A 20,789-nucleotide genomic window follows, 5' to 3' on the forward strand; every position below is an offset into this window, starting at 1 on the left:
CCCTCTTCTCTTCTTTTCCTTCCTTTGTTGCAAAATCGATTAGTTCTTCCTTTTTCTAGGGTGTAGCTTTCCTCCTTGTGTTGGGCTTTACCATTTGGTTTTCTATATCCAGGGTTGTCTCCCTTTGTGCTTTCTTTATTGTTTCTATTTCCATTTCCAATTCCTTCACCTGCTTGATTGTGTTTTCCTGTAATTCTTTCATGGAGTTTTGTGTTTCCTCTCTAAGGGCTTCTACTTGTTTACTTTTGTTTTCTTGCGTTTCTCTTAGGGAGTTCTTTATGTCTTTCTTAAACTCTTCTATCTTCATGAGCAAATGTGATTTTAAATCTAGATCTTTCTTTTCTGGTGTGTTTGGATATTCAATGTTTGCTTTGGTGGGAGAATTGGGCTCTGATGATGCCATGTAGTGTTGGTTTCTGTTGCTTGGGTTCCTGCGCTTGCCTCTCGCCATCACATTGTCTCTGGTGTTATCTTGTTTTGCTATTTCTGACAGTAGCTAGACTGTCCTATAAGCCTGTGTTTCAGGAGTGCTGTAGACCTGTTTTCCTGTTTTCTTTCAGCCAGTTATGGGAACAGAGTGTTCTGCTCTCAGATGTGTAGTCATTCCTGTCCACTGGCTTTCAGCTGTCCCTGTGGGCAGGAACCAGAAGGGTCTGCCCCTACTTCTCTTGTGTCCCTGTGCACAGAGGGCCCAGATGGTACTAGGTGTTTTCCTCTAGAGTCAGAAATGTGGGCAGAGAGTAGTCCCCTCTGGTTTTCCAGGTGTGTCTGCCCCTCTGAAGGGATTTGGGTGCAGGAAGCTGTTTGACCGGGTCCGTTTAGATCCAGGCACAGTCTGGACCGCAGGGCTTCTGCAGCTTGACTGCCCATATCTTCCTGTGCCCCGAGGCCCTATATAGTTTCCTCTTGGGCCACGAATGTGGGCAAAGATGGGCAGAAGTGGTGGTCTCTCCTGCCCTGCAGTCTCAGGATTGGCCACACATCTGGGCGATCAGCTCTCTCTCCCATGGGGTTTGGGAACAGGGAGCAGGGAGCTGTGGGCCAGGATCAGCGAGGTTTTTTTTTGTTTTTGTTTTGTTTTGTTTGTTTGTTTTTTTTGCAAGCTTTTTTTCTATAATGAATTACTAAAATAATAAAGAAAATGGCGACGGTAAAATTACATGAAAAACCACCAGTTTTGTTCTGACAACAAATGCCTGCTCTTATATTCACTAGGATTCCTTATATTGAACATGATGTGTTTATTCAACAGAAAGTTTACAAAGAAGATTTTGAGAAGGAGATTAAAGGAAGATCCTCACTGGATTTAGACAAGACTCCTGCATTTCTACACGTGAAGCACATCAGCAACCTGATGAGGGAGGTATGGCCTTGGGAGTTTATATTGGATGTCACCCAAGAGGGAAGCAGAAGAAGTCACTCCAGAAACACCTACTTAGCAGTTCTCTGCCAATTGCACTTATTTGAGATGTGGACTCTTTATTCTGGCCCTTACTGATAGAGCCTTGCATTTTCTTAACATGGAAAAGTGTATGTTAAGAGGACTATTTACTGGTGAAGGAAGAAATAATCCAGATTTTCCGGATTTTCTGCTTTCTCATTGTGATTATAGCTTAGAAGGTCTGTGAGGAATGAGCTCTGTAGCTTCATACCAGCTGTTTTTGTTTGTTTGTTTGTTTGTTTTTGTTTTACAAAAAATGTCAAACAGAATATTGATTCTATCTATCTATCATCTGTCTATCTATCTATCTATCTATCTATCTATCTATCTATCCATCTATCTATCTACCTACCTACTTACCTATCATCTATAATTTAGGGAGAGGTGAATGCATGCAGAAGTGATTCCTGGCAGTCTCAGAGATTAGCCCATGGGGAGAGAACAATGAATATTCCTTGTCCTGAATAAACCACTTTCTTTTCCTTTTCCTTTTCTCTTTGTTTGTTGCTTATTTTTCAAGGCAACATCTCTCTCTCTCTCTCTCTCTCTCTCTCTCTCTCTCTCTCCTCTCTCTCTCTCTCCTCTCCTCTCCTCCCTTCTTCTCTCTCTCTCTCTGTACATTTCTCTATGTATCTACAGCTCTGTACGTCATAAAACAGACTGTTTAGACCAGACTGACCTTGAACTCACAGAAGCTGCCTCTGGAGTGCTAGGATTACAGGCTAGGATTACTGCTGCCTGGCTGAGATTTTTGTGTGTGTGTGTGTGTGTGTGTGTGTGTGTGTGTGTGTGTGTGTGTGTGTGCTGTGTCTACAGAGGCCTGAAGTGGTGAGTCACCCAAACTGGACACCTAGCTCATGTCATCTGGATGAACAGCACGGATTCTTAACTGCTGAGTCATCTCTAGCGTTTTGGGCAGTTTCCCTGTAGCATTTGACATCAGAAGTGAGCTACTCACATGGGAAAGCTTGAATGTATGATTTATCAAAAGTTCTTTCTTTTTTATCTAGAGAAAAGTTATAGAGTTGACATATGGAGCAGAATAATTTATTACTTTTTTTTTGCTTTTATCTCCATAGAAATTTTCTTGATAATTTAATTAAAATTTGGTTCACATTAATACATTGAATTTGTTGAATATTAAAGGTCTTAACTTTAATAAATCAAAACATGGTACTTGCACTTCAACACTTTAAAAACTCAATCCATTTCCCCCAAGTGGCCCAAAGCTAACTCTACTGTGAGGTGTCCATTAAATGAATTAAATGTAACCTAGAATAGAGCGCACGAGGAGAACACACCCATGAAAAGAAAACTGAAGTCTTTTTCTAAATTTTTGAGTCGAAGAAATGACTCCTCTGAAAGAAATGTCCTAAACTAGTGGAATGAGTTGAACCATGAGTTCCCGCTAGAGATGGAACTTTTAATCGTGCAATTTTAATAGGCAAATGACAGCTGGCATTGACTGCTTGCGTAACATCAGAAGTTACTGTCATTTCTTGGAATAGCAGTATAGGTTCTATATGGATTCTCTTGCCCTCTTTGTTCACTTCTTATTTATGTAAACTTCCTTTGAAGCTGAGATCAATGCCCTGGCACTGCTGTGTGCTTGTTAAAGCAGCGTCTTCCAGTCACTGGCATACAGGTGACAAAGTGAGCGTGGTCCTCAACTCTTCCCTTTAATTCCTCTCTTCTTTCCTAAGAGGGGAAAATACGACCCTAACTCTTTCAAAGGAAGCATTCAGAGCAACGAAGCCATGAGTTTCTTATAACTAAAATAGCAAGATTTAATCGGTAACATTTTGCACTTAGGTTTCTGAATGTCTGAACAGAATAGGAAAAGGCCCACAAATCGGTTCATTGGAACAGGCAGCTTGGGACTATTATAAGGAAATCCTGTAAACCGAGTGGTTCTGAATCAGACGATTCTCCTGGTTCTGAAAACCAAGAAGCCCCAAGTCAAGGTGGATTTGGCTCCAGGTGCGAGTCCTGCTCCTGGTCGCTGATGGCTGCTTTCTGTGTCACCACAGCAGGAGGAGGAATGCTAGTCTCTTTTTCTGTGGAGCCTTTAATCTCAGCATGGACCCTACCTACCTTAATATCCCCATAGAAACCCAAATACTTCTCACGGGAGCTGGGGCTTCAACATACAGATTTTGGGAGGGACACAAGTATTTCATTCACAATGGCTGTGGCTAATCTTTTAGTTAGTTACACGGAAATAGCTAGTTGAAAAATTCACTTGGTTCCTTTATATAATTAGAAATTTTTACATGCAAGTCCTTAGCTGTAATGGATCCTATACTCCTTACTTTACCATTCTATATTGCCATGTAAAGTCTCCCAAGTATTATTTTATAGTTTAAGATGTATGTTTTATTAAGGCCTTTGGCTGCTCCAATATTTTGCCCGACTTTCCTCCATTGCCCTTTGGTATTAATAGGACATTTATTTTATTTCCTTTTTCCAAGATGGAAATGGAGACTGAGTTACTCAAAGGCCTCCTAAAGGTCACATGACCAAATTAGTAGAAAGGTTGTGACTTTCATCAAGGTCATTTGACTGAGAGCTGTGTCTAAAATCACAGGCAGGCTTGACAATGTCTCCTAAAGCTATTGTTTGATCAGAAGCCAGACTAATGTAATGATACAGGATGGCGTGTGTGTGTGTGTGTGTGTGTGTGTGTGTGTGTGTGTGTGTGTGTGACATTAACTCCAGAATTAACAGGAACATGATTTCTTAATATTTGCTATATTTTTCAATTAGCAAAATAGTCATAAAATGAAACTTGGTTTGATGGAATTTTACAGTGCAAATAAATAAAGAAATAGGCAATTTCTCAGTAGAGAATGCAGAGTCTGGGTAAAGCCACTGAGTTTACTTAAAATGTGTTATCAAAGTTTGGGATACAGCTCAGCTGGCAGAGTGCTTGCCTAGCATGCATGAAGCCCCCTGGGTTCCATCCCTGCACCTCATGAAATAAGTGTGGAAGTACATTCCTATAATCCCAGCACTCCAAACGCAGGGGGAGAAAGATTAGAACTTCAAGACCATATTTGTCTAGTGATATCCAGGCCAGCCTAGGGTACATGTAAAAAATTAAAAAAAATATGATATTAAGATAGATATTCAAAGTCTCTTATCCATTTCAAGAAAATTATTTGCTTTTTAAAAAACAGATCTTTGACTCAAATACAAATTTTAAAACACCTCCGGCTACAGCAAACTTTGGCTCCATAATTCTTTAATACATTCTTTTGGAAATTCACATCAAATAGATATCTTTAAAATCACTTCAGATAATAAGAAGCGTATGTATTCTTAAGATTCTCTCCAACCCTTAAAGAGAAGATACCCTTTTAGAGAATTTCAGTATGATGTCAAAAGATATTGGGAGAAAGAGTGAAGGTAATACGGATGGTGCTTTGAGTTTGATAGAGGAGAAAATGAAATGTCTATGGGAAATTGGCAAGAATTTCAGCATCTAATTTTTCCTTCCTAGCAATATTTTCTCCTGTCTGTGGTCTCTAGAAGACAGGTAAACTGGTCTATAACTTAAAATAATTGTGGAGAACTCTTCAAATGAAATGTTCTATTCTTGTCTTATAGAAAGAATATAAAAAAGATTTGGAAAATGAAATAAAAGGGAAAGGAATGGAACTTAGTTCAGAAGTTCTTGATATTCAGAGAGCAAAGCAAGCATCTGAAATGGCCAGCGAGGTGAGTGGATTCGTTTAGCAGCTCAGAATGAGAACATTTGCTTTCTTCGCCGATGTAACTTTCCTAAAGGCTCTGTATGACACTTCTTACATGTAGACGATGATAAAGTCACGTCTTATGCTTTTCCCAGAGAGCAGATTAAAGATAATTTCATCTTCACTATCTTTCTATATGCTGCAAGGGAAAAAGTCATTTAAGAGAAATCTGTATCACAGGCAAAATATTCCTATGAGATTTGATCTGGTTGTTTAGAAGCAAATAAAGGGATGGGTGTATGTGTGGCAGGGACGAGGCAGGTGTGGCCTTGGGTCCTGGCAGGAGCGCAGCTGAGCAGCTTGTGTTGTCTTGCTCTTTAAGTAACACACATTTATAGTCTTCATGTGGTTGCTAAGAAGTTAAACCTCTGTGTGGAGTGAGAGTAGCGGTTGCTTCTCATTTTATATGAACCTTATAAGAAGAAATGAAATGTCCTGCTTCAGTCTCCTGTTCCTTCTAGTGTCGTTATTTTGGGATCCTATGGTGGCTTTGACACTCTCCGGTGGTTCAAAAGCTTCATATGCACCTGCACACCTCAACTCAGGCATTAGGCACACACCGGGCTTCCTCTGCTTAGGCCCCGCCCACTCTGGCCTAAGAACCTTTCTATAGGTGCTGACCAATATGGCCTCCTACACGTGGCGAGAAACCCCGCCTCTCCTGCTTCAGGCCTGTCCGCTCTGGTTCAATTCCCCAATCCAAAGACAAAGATTGGCCCACGGAGTTAGAAAACAGCATCTACTCTTTTGTTTTCTACAAGAAAGAAACCCCATTTTCTTGGCGAGATATACCCTTAGAGTGAAAGATAGAAATATTCTAAACAAATGGGACCAGGAAATAAGCAGGCACAGCCATTCTGAACTAACACAAAAGGACTCAAAAAAGAACTAATCAGAGGAGACAAAGCAGGCCACTTCATTTCAATCTACCAAGAGGATATTGATTCTAAACCTAAGTCCACTAAAATCGGCTGCACACAATTTCATAAAGCAAACACCACTAGGCATTAAGCCACAGATCGACCCCATTACAGTAGTTGACTTTAACCTGTACTTTCACCCACGGACAGAATGTAAGCAGAGAAACACTGGAGCTAAGTGACATCATAGGTCACACGAACCAACTGTGTACTCACAGAACATTCTACCCAAACACTACAGAGCACACGTTGTCCCACCTTAGTATGCTACCAAAGTTTAAAACAGACAATATCTTAATACACAAAGCAAGTCTTAATGAATTTAGGAAAATCAAATTAAGTCCATGTATTCTATCTGACCACAATCAAGAAAAGCTTGATCAATAAATAACAAAAATATTAAAAAATAAATGCAAAAAGATAAATAATGAGAAGACATACAAACCCATAGAAATTAAACTATTTAATTGTCAAGTATTTAAACCATTGAGGAAATTAAGGAGAAAATTAAAAAATCTTAGAATTAAATAAAAATAAAAACATAACTAAAATCTCTAGGATACAATGAAAAACAAAGTCTTAAGAAGGAAAAGTTCTGAGTACTTACATTAAAAATGAGATAGACTTCAAATAGTTAACTTAATAACATGCTCAAAGGGTTTGGAAAAACAAAAACAAATCAAACTGAAGCAGTAGATGGGACAAGTAACTGACACCAGGGCAGAAATTACAGAACTAGAGACGAATATACAACCATGCCAATACAGAGCACCAATTACACGCACCAAGCTAAATGAGATTGGCAAACCTTAGCCAAGTCGCCTAAAAGAAAGAGAAGATTCAAACTGATTAAAATCAGAGATGATAGGGAGATATCACAACAAACTGAGTGCAGGCACACATGAAAATATCATTCACCATGACCGAGTTGGCCTTATCCCAGAGATGCAAGGATTGCTTAACATATGCAAATTGATAAATGTATGAAAACAGGTCAATGGACTTGATCATCTTGGTACACAGAGAAAATTCTTTTGACAAAAATCTAACATCCCTCCATAACAAAAGTTTTAGAGACGATAGGATTGGAGAAAACATACCTGAACATTATAAAGGCTGTTATATATGTCAAATCCGTAGTATTTCTGCTAAATGTAGAAAACCTCAAAGCAATTCTATTAAAACCAGGGCAAGATAGCTAGCCACTAACTCCTCTCCAGTTCTATACAGTGCCGAGAATTTTGCCAGAACAGTAAGATAAGAGCAGGAGATAAAAGGGGTGTGCACAGGCAAAGAAGTCGAAATGTTCCTGTTTGCATTCTTCACAGAAACAGAAAAACAATCTTGAAATTCATATGGCAACAGGGAAGACGGCTAGTAGTGGGAGCAATCTTCTTTAGTTGCACCAATGTAGCCAGCCCTCATTCAAGGGGTCAATCTTGTTATCGTTTGTCAATTATACCTGTAAAGTTCACTGTCTACTTATGGTGGCAGGGCCAGTTGAACATCAAGTGGTAAGATGGAGGTGGGAATACCAGCAAACCAGGCCTTAGGACAACAAAAGAGACAGGGCGACCATACAGGAACAAAGCCATCCCTCTTTTTCTAAGTCCACTGATGCTGGGCTCTCTGTCACTGCCTGCTTTTCCTCACTGTGGATGTTGCACGGAGCCCTCCTTGCTTATCCCCCCATTTCACAGACACGAAGGCTCGGTAGGAATCACCTATAGTATCACATAGCTTGGCTGCTGAGTGTGCTGGCCTCATCCCTAGTCTTCTTCCTAGAGCATGAACCCATCTGTATCCTTTTGCCTGTTTCCCAGTCTCCAAGACTGCCCTCCATGAAGACTCCCACTGGATGAATGCCTTGTTAACAGTATAAAAGCATCTCCAGTGAGAACAGTGGTTCTAATTTTGTATTGTCCCTGACATGCTTAGTTCTGAGTGTGCATGCATAGCAGTGAGCATCACATTCTCTTGGGCGTGGGTCACTTACCTTCTTCCTTTTCTTCGTGTGTGTGTGTGTGTGTGTGTGTGTGTGTGTGTGTGTGTGTGTGTGCATTCATGTATGTGTGTTTCCATATGTGTGGGTGCACATGGATGTGGCATGTGGCCAGAGGTTGTTGGTGTTGAATATCTTTTTTTTTTTTTATTGTTCTCTCCTTTATTAACTGAGGGTCTCCGCTGAACCCAGAGCTCACTGATGTGTCTAGTTGAGGGTACGTGGCTTCTGAGGAGTTGAACTTCAACCCTACGGCTTATATGACAAGTACTTTATTCACTGAGCCATCTCACAGCCCTCTCTTGGTCACTTAAAAATGTTCGTTTAGGTTGTTTGCTTGTTCGTTTGTTTTGATATCATTGAATGCAAAAGTGTATGTTGTCCGCAGAGTGACTAAATTCTGCTGGATGTTGCTTTTATAGAAAGAATACAAAAAGGACCTGGAGTTGGAAATTAAAGGGAAGGGGATGCAAATCGACGCCGATACCCTTGAAATACAGCGAGTCAAAAGAGCTGCCAAGATAGCCAAGCGAGGTGAGTGGAGAGGGCCACCCAGACCCTGAAACGCCAGTGTTTGTACTCAGCAATGATGCCGCCACTGCATGCGTGCATGGAACCTCGCAAGCTCCGTGGGTGGTGCTGATGTTTGGAATGGAAATCACTTCAAATCATGATGTTTATTTGAAAATTTATAGTCTCCACATAGCTCATGACCTTTAAATCCATCAAAGGAAAGAAAAAGCCATTTTAATAGAACACACACACACACACACACACACACACACATATACATGCACGCAGGGACACACCCTGATACACATTACTCCTGTAATACAACACATTTCACGTTAATCTAGGGTATGATAAATGCTTTTGTAGGGCATTTTCTCTAGGATAGCTCATATTCTGCTTGGAATATTTGCGTTGCCAATGTTTTGAGGAAAATATAAAGACCATATGTGGAGGTTTTAATTTGAGTATAATCTTTGATTCTGCGTGATTGTGTGTTTAGAAGACACCCTTTGCTCACTTTATATCCGCTGCTTGAGGTTTCTAGAGTCAGCTTTTGGGTTAAGATATCTTGATTGACCCTGTATATTCATTCAGTGCCACTTTATTTTCATGCATACATGGAGATGTAGGCATAACAGAGCTGTAGAGATCAGACCATAGGTGCATTTTCTGGGGAGATACCCAAGATTAGGCACCATGCTTCCCAAACCTCCCACCATGATTTTGGAGTATGAACAAGTCACCGGAGTTTGGTAGTGTTACATTTTGTAAGAGTAATATAGAAAGCTAAGGTGCCGATTAAGGAGTGTGACTTGCTTTTCTCAAGGTTTGGTGGTAGGGCTTCACGGGGGCTACTCTGGAAGCTACCGTGACCCTTATAGTGTAATTGGCCATTGCTAGACGTTTATTGTAGAGACTTCTGGATCTGTATGTATGATATGTAGACAGACATGATCTTGTATGTACAGAGAGTTAAGTAAACCTTGAATGCTGTATGCTTTCCTTTGCTTTATATTTATTTGCTATTACAGATTTTTTCATTACTTTATTCTATTCTTTGCCTAGCTCCTTTAGAAACATTGTGTGATTTATAACCTAGATGTGACTCTGTCCACTGAAACATCGGTTGTCTTCATGTGTAGTAAGATCTCAACATGACATGCCAAAATCAGAACCTTTAATTTCTCTTCTGCCTCCTCAAATGGAACCACACAAGTCTTAGATGTCACTTTGATTCTGCTCACAACTACACCCTGTAACACTATTCTAAATCCAATTACGTTTCCCCACTCCAAACTAAGGCACCATATATGTTACCAGGACTGGTGCTGTCATGAGTGAGCTACATTATGAACACACATGAACATGTTTGTATCTTTCTACAATGTCAGCATATATTGAATAACAAATTCATAAAGTTTAGCAGTTTCAATGACTATAGTTTGTAATAAAATCCACCGACCTTGGTAACTTGGACAAGATGAATGAAAGTTCTTTATTCTAATCTTAATTACTGTTAATGCTCATGCATCACACACAGTATATGTATGCATTTGTTCTTGTATAAGAATGTATACCTACATAAATACATGTACATGTATATATGTGTATATATACACACACACACAACATTAAAGGATGAATATGTGTGCATGTGTTAAAGAATGAATTCAAGTAAAAGAGGCTTCAGCAGTGTTCAAAGTTCAAGAGGTTTTAGAAGTGGGCCAAGTAGAGAAAAATGAACCAGATCAGCGAAGAGAGGGAGGTGCTGGTATTAGGCTGGGAGAGTTGAAGTCAGATTTAAGAGCAAAGCTGCAGAAGTCAGAGGTGTAAAGGCAAAACCGGTTCTTAAGTAGAGAATGGATCAGGAGTAGGGAACCGTTTGTTGGGTTCAGGTCCAGACGGGGTGAGCAGGTAGATAAATAAGCAGTTAGGTAGCTGTGCCACATAGCCAGGGCTGAGCCAGGTCAGGGAGTCCTTAATCACCGACACATACCAGGTATGAAGTTATAGGCTGATTGGAGCCATTCTGTCACACGGTTAGGCATCCATCACTTGTGAAGTCCAGGTGAGACCATTACACCTTTGCTTTATCTGGTCTACCCCATACATTTTTGAGATTTCCTGCTATAATTCACCACACACACGTGTCCACAATTCCAATTCTTCTCTTCTGGCTCCCTTTCTGGTTGTAGGAAGGAGCCATTGATCACTGTGTGCTAGATGAGAGGTGCCTTATAGAGGACGCTGTTTTGAGGGCCACCCAGGGGCCACAGTCCGGAGTCAGAAGCTTCTTGTGTAATGGAATGTCTGAGGGCAAGGCGGAGCCTTAAAAGCCAGTTTTATGCAATGCGGAGTGGGTTAAAGTAGAGCATAGCATGGTTTCAACAGCTACAGTAAACTTTTAGCCTGGGCTCTGTCTCAGTTCTCGCCCACATAATGTGCAGTTTTGCTTGGTTTTGTTTACCACAATAGCTCTACTCCTGTGAACCTTTCTGCATCGAGTTTCACTTTAGCAGATTAGAGTGTATTGCAACAGAGTGGGGATCCTGGGCTAGGAGCTTTTGAAATTATCATTGCAATGACTGCTCACTTCAACTGAAGGCATCCTTCCAGAGCAAGAAATATGGAATGAGTAGAAAGCGAGGGATAAACAGGCCTGGAGGGGTCAGCTGTGTTTTGTGGCCCGGGAGAAGTTCTGGAGCTGCCATTATCTTTATATTCTATGTAACTCATTTGCATGATCTTAGTTACTCATGATCCATCTTGCCAAAGTGATAGACTCTCAAATCCTTTGCCACTAAAGTTTGGGATTTTGCTATTAATTTTTAATATCCCAAGCTGAGCTTAAAAATAATGTCAATGCGATTAGGCTAGCATCCTCCAATATTCAAACTTGCACCATTTCTGTGAGCTTAACTATGTGGCTTTCTATAGTCAATGTGGCATTAGCGAAGTGAACTCTGACAGAGGCTCTCAGTACAGCTGTTGGATCGAAGCCGTTATCATGTACTGTTTTAAACCATCCAAGTTTGGAGGTATTTCGTTCATACAGTGATGAAGTTGCCTAGTGACACCCTTTCCAGAAAGTACCCAGTTATTCTTAAAGGTTATACATCATTTAAGGGTCATATGGTTCAGTTTTCCTTCATGACAGTTTCCAAACAGGGTGTATCTGTCATTATTCATATCCAGGAAGAAAAAGAAAGGCTCTTCTGATATTCTCCATGGTAAAGAAAGAGCACACCATCCCTGAACTAACTACATAGACCCAGGGTTGTGGTAGAATGATTTATTTAAGCCTCATAGGGTCCAGAGACCCTGTTTAAACCTAGTAGTTTAGAACAGAAGTGTAGTAAGTTGCAGTAATTGAGAACAACAATTTTATAGTCAATATTGATAGTGACCAACCAAATTATATATAGTCATCAATACATTTTCACGTTTACAATTGGAATACAAAAATTTCCCCAATCTAGTTCTGTGCTTTTTTTTTTTTAAAAATGCAGCTTAGTAGACAAAACCTCCTGGTTATAGATAAATATATTACTGGATGTCATACTTCTGTCTTGTTATAAAGAAATAAAAGAATAAGGTCTAATTTAATTTCATAACGTATAGTCCCTGATGCCAAAATGACATCATGCTTTCTGAAATGACTGCAGAGCCCTGTGTGTTTCATTTTCTACAGAAAGACTATAAAAGAGATCTGGAGACAGAAATTAAAGGGAAAGGAATGCAGGTCAGCACAGACACGCTGGATGTTCAGAGAGCTAAGAGAGCATCTGAGATGGCCAGCCAGGTAAGGACAGTGTGAACACAAAGTCTCGGGGAAGGTTCTGGAAGGGTGTGAATGTCATCTTGCTGTTAAAACACATAAATAACAATAACCTGGAAGGTTCAGCAAAGAGCTGAGATTATTTTCTGTTCCTTTAGAAGCAATATAGGAAAGACTTGGAGAATGAAATTAAGGGGAAAGGAATGCAAGTAAACGTGGATATCCCGGACATGCTCCGCGCCAAGAGGGCGTCTGAAATCTACAGCCAGGTTGGTAGAGGATGAAGACGCTTGCAGCAATGTAACCTTGTCACCGCCTGCTTCCAAAGTCTTTGACTGAAGTTTTTCTGAAGACATTGCCTTCAAAGTTAGAGCATTTTTATTAAGACCTCAATGATCAAACATGACTTGCATTACTAATTAGGACAGCGACTATAGATACAATTTAGTTGCTTTTATGACCTGCCAAAGTCCACATGGTTCTTTTTTATTCTGAGACCAAAGAACATTTTAAATTTATTTTTATTTTTTTTAACTATATTACATCTTGAAATAGTCTTTGTCCATACAATAGAAGTATAGCTCTAAGACACTTTATGTCCATTTCACAATGAATACTATTTTAAATAGCTGTCAATAAAATAAAGTAGTAAAGATTATATCATCACTTGATAATTAATGTTAGCTAAAAATTAGGAGAAGAGCTAAGTTTTCTTAGAAAAACTTATTTGCCAAATATACCTGTCACATAGTCTCCAAAAATTAAAAAAACTGGGTTTGAAAAAAGGTTATTAAAAAGATAATTTTTTCATGTTTTTTCACATGTGAAGAATCTGGATTTATTTTTATTTTTTTTATTTTTTTGAGGTTGAAATGTTTTATTGAGTAGCAATATGGATACCCTTGCTTTTACTTTTGCAAAATTTTTCATTTAGTCAAACCATAAATTAAAAACAAGAAATGCAATAATGTACAAAGTGATGTTTTAAGAGTACTTTAAATTTCCACATCTTTTTTCATTCCATCTTTATTAAATTGGGTATTTCTTATTTACATTTCAATTGTTATTCCCTTTCCCAATTTCCAGGCAAACATCCCCCTAACCCCTCTCCCTCCCCTTCTATATGGGTGTTCCCCTCCCCATCCTCCCCCCATTACTGCCCTCTCCCCAACAATCACATTCACTGGGGGTTCAGTCTTGGCAGGACCAAGGGCTTCCCCTTCCATTGGTGCCCTTACTAGGCTAAGAATCTGGATTTAAATATGCATGCACACCCTCTCTCTCTCTCTCTCTCTCTCTCTCTCTCTCTCTCTCTCTCTCTCACACACACACACACACACACACACACACACACACACACTCAGAGAGAGAGAGAGAGACAGAGAGAGAGACAGAGAGAGAGACAGAGAGACAGAGAGATAGACAGTGAGGACTGAAAGGTTGACCATCTGTAGAAGAAAGAAGGGTCAGATGGGGAGGGGGAAGAGGAATCCAGTAGGCAATAACAGTGAAGGAAAGACATGTACCACTTCTTTTGAAAAAGTAAATGTGAGAAAGATAATACCTCAATAGAAAATATTTATAGAGGTACAAGTTGCCTGTAAAATCTGATTTAAAGAGGACATACACATTATTTTATGATATCTTTGCTATAAAGTTACCTGAGAAGTACATCCCAGTAGAAAATGTAACAGACGAGTACAAGAAACATGAAATTGTTCTAGAAGCAGGGCATTAAATTTGATCAATGGAATTTATGATGGAAATAATTTCAACCCACATTGAGCACAATTGTTCAAATTCTGGTTAAACCCAAGTGGCAAGTGTAGGGACCCGTCTGCTCCTCAGTTACCTAGGCATGTGCAGCAGTTAGCACACTCTTTTTTTTTTTTTTTTTTTTTTTTTTTTTTTTTTTTTTCTTTTTTTTTTTTTTTTTTTTAATTAACTTGAATATTTCTTATATACATTTAGAAGTGTTATTCCCTTTCCGGTTTCGGGCAAACATCCCTCCCCCCCCTTCCTTATGGGTGTTCCCCTCCCCACCCTCCCCATTGCCGCCCCCCAACAGTCTAGTTCACTGGGGGTTCAGTATTAGCAGGACCCAGGGCTTCCCCTTCCACTGGTGCTCTTACTAGGATATTCATTGCTACCTATGAGGTCAGAGTCCAGGGTCAGTCCATGTATAGTCTTTGGGTAGTGGCTTAGTCCCTGGAAGCTCTGGTGGCTTGGCATTGTTGTACATATAGGGTCTCGAGCCCCTTCAAGCTCTTCCAGTTCTTTCTCTGATTCCTTCAACGGGGGTCCTATTCTCAGTTCAGAGGTTTGCTGCTGACATTCGCCTCTGTATTTGCTGTATTCTGGCTGTGTCTCTCAGGAGCGATCTACACTTCTGCACTTCTTTGCTTCATCCATCTTGTCTAATTGGGTGGCTGTATATATATGGGCCACATGTGGGGCAGGCTCTGAATGGATGTTCCTTCAGTCTCTGGTTTAATCTTTGCCTCTCTCTTCCCTGCCAAGGGTATTCTTGTTCCCCTTTTAAAGAAGGAGTGAAGCATTCACATTTTGATCATCCGTCTTGAGTTTTCATTTGTTCTAGGCATCTAGGGTAATTCAGGCATTTGGGCTAATAGCCACTTATCAATGAGTGCATACCATGTATGTCTTTCTGTGATTGGGTTAGCTCACTCAGGATGATATTTTCCAGTTCCAACCATTTGCCTACAAATTTCATAAACTCGTTGTTTTTGATAGCTGAGTAATATTCCATTGTGTAGATATACCACATTTTCTGTATCCATTCCTCTGTTGAAGGGCATCTGGGTTCTTTCCAGCTTCTGGCTATTATAAATAAGGCTGCGATGAACATAGTGGAGCACGTGTCTTTTTTATATGTTGGGGCATCTTTTGGGTATATGCCCAAGAGAGGGATAGCTGGATCCTCAGGCAGTTTAATGTCCAATTTTCTGAGGAACCTCCAGACTGATTTCCAGAATGGTTGTACCAGTCTGCAATCCCACCAACAATGGAGGAGTGTTCCTCTTTCTCCGTATCCTCGCCAGCATTTGCTGTCACCTGAGTTTTTGATCTTAGCCATTCTCACTGGTGTGAGGTGAAATCTCAGGGTTGTTTTGATTTGCATTTCCCTTATGACTAAAGATGTTGAACATTTCTTTAGGTGTTTCTCAGCCATTCGGCATTCCTCAGCTGTGAATTCTTTGTTTAGCTCTGAACCCCATTTTTTTAATAGGGTTATTTGTCTCCCCTCTTGGTCTAACTTTTGAGTTCTTTTGTATATTTTGGATATAAGGCCTCTATCTGTTGTAGGATTGGTAAAGATCTTTTCCCAATCTGTTGGTTGCCGCTTTTTGTCCTAACCACAGTGTCCTTTGCCTTACAGAAGCTTTTTGCAGTTTTATGAGATCCCATTTGTCGATTCTTGATCTTAGAGCATAAGCCATTGGTGTTTTGTTCAGGAAATTTTTTCCAGTGCCCATGTGTTCCAGATGCTTCCCTAGTTTTTCTTCTATTAGTTTGAGTGTGTCTGGTTTGATGTGGAGGTCCTTGATCCACTTGGACTTAAGCTTTGTACAGGGTGATAAGCATGGATCGATCTGCATTCTTCTACATGTTGACCTCCAGTTGAACCAGCAACCATTTGCTGAAAATGCTATCTTTTTTTTTTCCATTGGATGGATTTGGCTCCTTTGTCAAAAATCAAGTGACCATAGGTGTGTGGATTCATTTCTGGGTCTTCAATTCTGTTCCATTGGTCTATCTGTCTGTCTCTGTACCAATACCATGCAGTTTTTATCACTATTGCTCTGTAATACTGCTTAAGTTCAGGGATAGTGATTCCCCCTGAAGTCCTTTTATTGTTGAGGATAGTTTTAGCTATCCTGGGTTTTTTGTTATTCCAGATGAATTTGCAAATTGTTCTGTCTAACTCTTTGAAGAATTGGATTGGTATTTTGATGGTGATTGCATTGAATCTGTAGATCGCTTTTGGTAAAAATGGCCATTTTACTATATTAATCCTGCCAATCCATGAGCATGGGAGATCTTTCCACCTTCTGAGGTCTTCTTCAATTTCTTTCTTCAGTGTCTTGAAGTTCTTATTGTACAGATCTTTTACTTGCTTGGTTAAAGTCACACCGAGGTATTTTATATTATTTGGGTCTATTATGAAGGGTGTCGTTTCCCTAATTTCTTTCTCGGCTCAGTTAGCACACTCTTAAAGGTCATGCTTTTCTGTCCCTCATCTCCCATGCTGCATGAAGACAATGAACTTGGAGACACTGGCTGTGTCTTCCTAATCTTAGGGTAGTGCATGAAACATGCAAATGGAGGAAACATGAGTCAGTGAGGAAGGACCCAGTGACAGCCACATGTCACCAGGTCCAGTGCTCACTTCAGTCAGTAAGTGGTGATGAGCATTGCAGTTACCCACACTAATTGGAATGCCTGAGCTGAGTCTCATTTCCCATGCTTACTAGCTAGTGCTTTATTTCCTCCATCCAATAATGATATCCATTTGTGGGATTGATTGAATAAGTGTTTCGGGTATTTTAATTATATCATAACAAAACCTGGGCTTTATTAAAGGAGCTCATTGTAGCTCAATAACTGGAGAGGAACTTGAGGTGTGTCATAATAATCTTACCTACAAATATAATAGCTTGTTACCTTTAGCCACTGATCTTTGCGAAACGTAGGAAACAAAGTAACAGTCCAGAGGTTTGTAACAAGGTAGATGCAGAGAATTGTGTCACCACTGGAGTGTTGGAGATACTGGGACAGAGTCTGAGTTCCTTCACACTTAAAAGAGTAGGTCCCAGGTTTAGGGGAAACAGAAAAGCCAATCTCAGGTGTCTCAACAGCTGCCGGGACGGACTTTTTACCAACATCCTTGACTTTAATGGCTGTGTTAACAGCTACTTTGAATCTTGAATCATGAGTTGCAGCCGTGTGGTGTGGTAGAGTTGGATGTAGTGTCATATCCCTCTCTCCTCCCAGCACACAGAGCTTTCAATCTGCAATCATTTTATAATTTTAGAAAAAGTATAAAGATGAAGCTGAGAAGATGCTCTCCAACTATTCCACTGTGGCAGTCACTCCCGAGATTCAGAGAATCAAGACGACGCAGCAAAACATTAGCAATGTGAGTAGCGCCCCTGTGAAGAGCTTGGGACTAGACGTATTTGAGACTTTGTTTGGATTTTGGAATATTTGCATGGATATAATAAATTATAGCAGGGAGGAGTTGAAGGTCAAAGCATCCAAGTCACTTATGCTTCATATACCCTTTATGCACACAGCCTAAGATAGCACCGTGTGTTATTTTTAGTGCATTTGTGCTATGACTGAAACACACCACAGGAGACAGACACGTCAATTGCTAGCTGTCAGAGAGCCTGAATTTCAGATACCTTGGTTGGGGAATCCCCAGTTTGTATTTTTTTTTCTTCATAGTTGAAATTATGGTATGTTTGTTTGTTTGCTTGTTTATTTATTTTTGTGGCTCTAGAGATTATGTCTAGGTCCTTGTTCATGCTAGGCAAATGCTCTGGGAACTATATCCCAACAACTTCCCACCCACCAAGTCTAAAATGTTTTATTTTGTAAGAGTGTCTTTTCCCCATTGTCTGCTTTTTCCTTCTATTACTTGTGTTTTCAGATTGATTTATTTCTTCCAAATAAAACTAATTATTCTCATAAATTCTAATCATTAGAACTGTCTTAGAATTTTAAATCCAAATTTGGTATTAAGATCAATGACAAGTGTTGACTGGATTTTACCTCAAGGAAAATCTTCCACGCTGATTTTATTGAAAGGTTGAGGATAGATGCATGGAGGGGCTTCCCTCCTGATTTTTGCTTAATTTGCATGGATGACTTACCTAGAGACTTACTAGTTCAAAACCAAGTCATGAACTTTCCTGTTTCTATTTTGAAGGACAGGAGTTGCCTGTGTAGTGTTTAAAAAAAGAGTAGGCTTCTGCTAATCGATAAGTGAATAAACTTGAATTGTGTTATGAAATTATTAAATGGACCATACAGCCAAATATTATAATGTAGAATTGTCTCAGACATTTAGCACTTAAGCACATGTCCAGTCAAAAGGAATCATAGAACAAATGCCATTAAGTTTGAGGACTTCTGAAATGCTCTCTACTTCCTAATTAATTGGCTGAGTCACTCTTAGAGCAGACAGGCTGTCTGGTAAGTTAGGGATTGCCCTAAGAAGGTCCAGACTGTGCCAAGAGATGGGCAGTTCTCTCTTGAGGGGTCAGAGAAAGGGCTGCTCCTGACTCCTGAGATCCCTGATGTTTCTGAGTTTCATCCCTTTCAGCTCAAGTCTTATACCCCACATCCTCATCCTGATTCCTGGAGTGCTAACTGGAGAAGCCAGTGTCTGACATGGGATCTTTTTGCCCTCATGTGACTTTCTAGGGCTGTTGTTTATCTGTGGCAAACTTTCGTTTTTTCTTTCTGTTTGGAAGTAGATGTCAGGGGTGGAGAGAAAGGAGAAGGCGAGAAAAATAAGCGAGTCAAGGCAGATACTGATGATAGTATTTTCCTAGGAGACCGTGAGGGATCTTTGTATTTGGAAAATTAGCAGTGGTGTGAAACCTCACTTGTTTGGGGTTAAATGTTAGATGCTAGATGCTGAGTGAATTTCTTTAATATATGCTTTGACTTTTTTCTCAAATATGCATGTGCCATATATATCTATGTTTGAAGCAGGAAATTGGAGATAGCCAATTTTTATTTTTATAATAAATATAATAAGAAATAATAATCTGCCCCCACTGAGGCACTCATTATGCCTTAGAACAAGTAGGAAGTGGGCTAAGAAGTTATGAGATCTGAAACCAAGAGTCAGCATTTATTATTATAATGGACTATTTCCTTGACTTGTGTAATATTGCTAGTCACAAATGAGACCCGTATTCACACTACTATAAAACCTGAAGAACAGTCTTGCTTTTGTAACAGGCAGATCTAGGACTTGAATCTTAATAAGCTTACAATTCCTGTTTTCTTTTCCTCACTGTGAAGGTATCTTATAAGGAGGAAGTAGGAGCTGGCACAGCCGTAAGGAATACTCCAGAGATTGAACGAGTGAAGAAAAACCAGCACAATATTAGTTCAGTAAGTTCTCCACAGCACTATCCTTTCTGAGAGAGACGGGGGCTACATGAGTGGTTTTAGTTTTAGTTCTCAATGGGTTGCTTTTTATCTTTAATTCTTCACTTTCCTGAAAGATGATGTCATCAATGTCATCAGTCATCAAAGGTCTCCCTTCCAGAGAGAAAACATCAGTTTTGTTTCCTTTGAACCTAGAGCTCCATTTCCCTTCACTTAGAGCAAAGAGAAGAAGACATGGGCCATTTTAATAGACTCTAGGATTATGGTTCATCTTTTGGAGCAGAATTTTAGCTGTGTTCTATTTTAGAGAGAAAGGGTATGCAGAATATTGTCCCATCTCTTGGAGCAAAGAAATTTTACCCCAATGAAATGATCAAAGAGCTTTGAACATCTCTCTGGTAGCTGAAGAAAAGGTACAGATTTGTTTTTTGAAGGTAGCACCAACTCCCTTTTCCTGTGTCAGCCACATTTCTGAGCCTTTTCCTGACACAGCTCTGTGCCAGTATTTCTGTTTTCTGACCTTATTTCCTGTTCACTTTACTCAGCCAAGGAAAACGCATCAGTTGAGTAAAAGTTGTAAAAAGGTCTTGTGCTATGGCGCTTTTGACTGTGGGGAATGGTAGGAGAGGCGTTTAATGCTATAGGAAAAACATATCCCACTTATTGCTTGGCATGAACAATAGATAATTATTGTTCTTTCAGGAGTGGGGTTCATCTGCGTCTATTCATATATTTAGTTTCTTGTTGTGGATGTGAAAAATGCCCCTTTCCTTAACGTTTCTTCCGTGATCAGTCTCTTTACCTCCAGTCTCGGACACGCCACCTTTCAGACCTTTCCTGTAAGCCAACCAAAGAAAACTGCTCTCAGGACATGCGTCAGTGCTAACTCAGTGTTAGGTGGTGTCCAGAGCATGTGACAGGGCGGTAGTTTCTGTTAGGATTCCAGGAAGGGCGAGCTGATGTTTACCTTAATACACAATTATAAAAATTGTGCAGAATGCTAGTACAGTCAAACCGTGGAGGAAGCTCTGTTCTGAGGTAGAATCTAGGAAAGACGACTTGGTGGCTAAGGCCTGGATTAGAGTAGGTGACATTTTGTTCCATTTTATGGGAATCTGAATGGTGTGCCACTTGAATCTGACAAGAGAAGTTAGTTTGGGAAAGAAGTGTAAATGTTACATTCCTTCCCTTTGCAATGGCAGCGTTTGGCATGCATCTGTGGATGTAA

General features: G+C 39.9%; 1 protein-coding gene across 1 annotated transcript in view; it reads left to right on the top strand.

Moving 5' to 3' along the window:
- Positions 1 to 20,789, top strand: part of Nebl (nebulette) — a 114,241-nt gene that overhangs the window by 53,541 nt on the left and 39,911 nt on the right. The window contains 7 exon segments of the mRNA XM_032884610.1: positions 1,253 to 1,363; positions 5,051 to 5,161; positions 8,541 to 8,652; positions 12,327 to 12,433; positions 12,568 to 12,678; positions 17,466 to 17,570; positions 19,472 to 19,563. Of these exon segments, the coding sequence (XP_032740501.1) occupies positions 1,253 to 1,363; positions 5,051 to 5,161; positions 8,541 to 8,652; positions 12,327 to 12,433; positions 12,568 to 12,678; positions 17,466 to 17,570; positions 19,472 to 19,563 (749 nt within the window).

Source organism: Rattus rattus, chromosome 14, assembly GCF_011064425.1.
Source record: "Rattus rattus isolate New Zealand chromosome 14, Rrattus_CSIRO_v1, whole genome shotgun sequence".
NCBI lineage: Eukaryota > Metazoa > Chordata > Mammalia > Rodentia > Muridae > Rattus > Rattus rattus.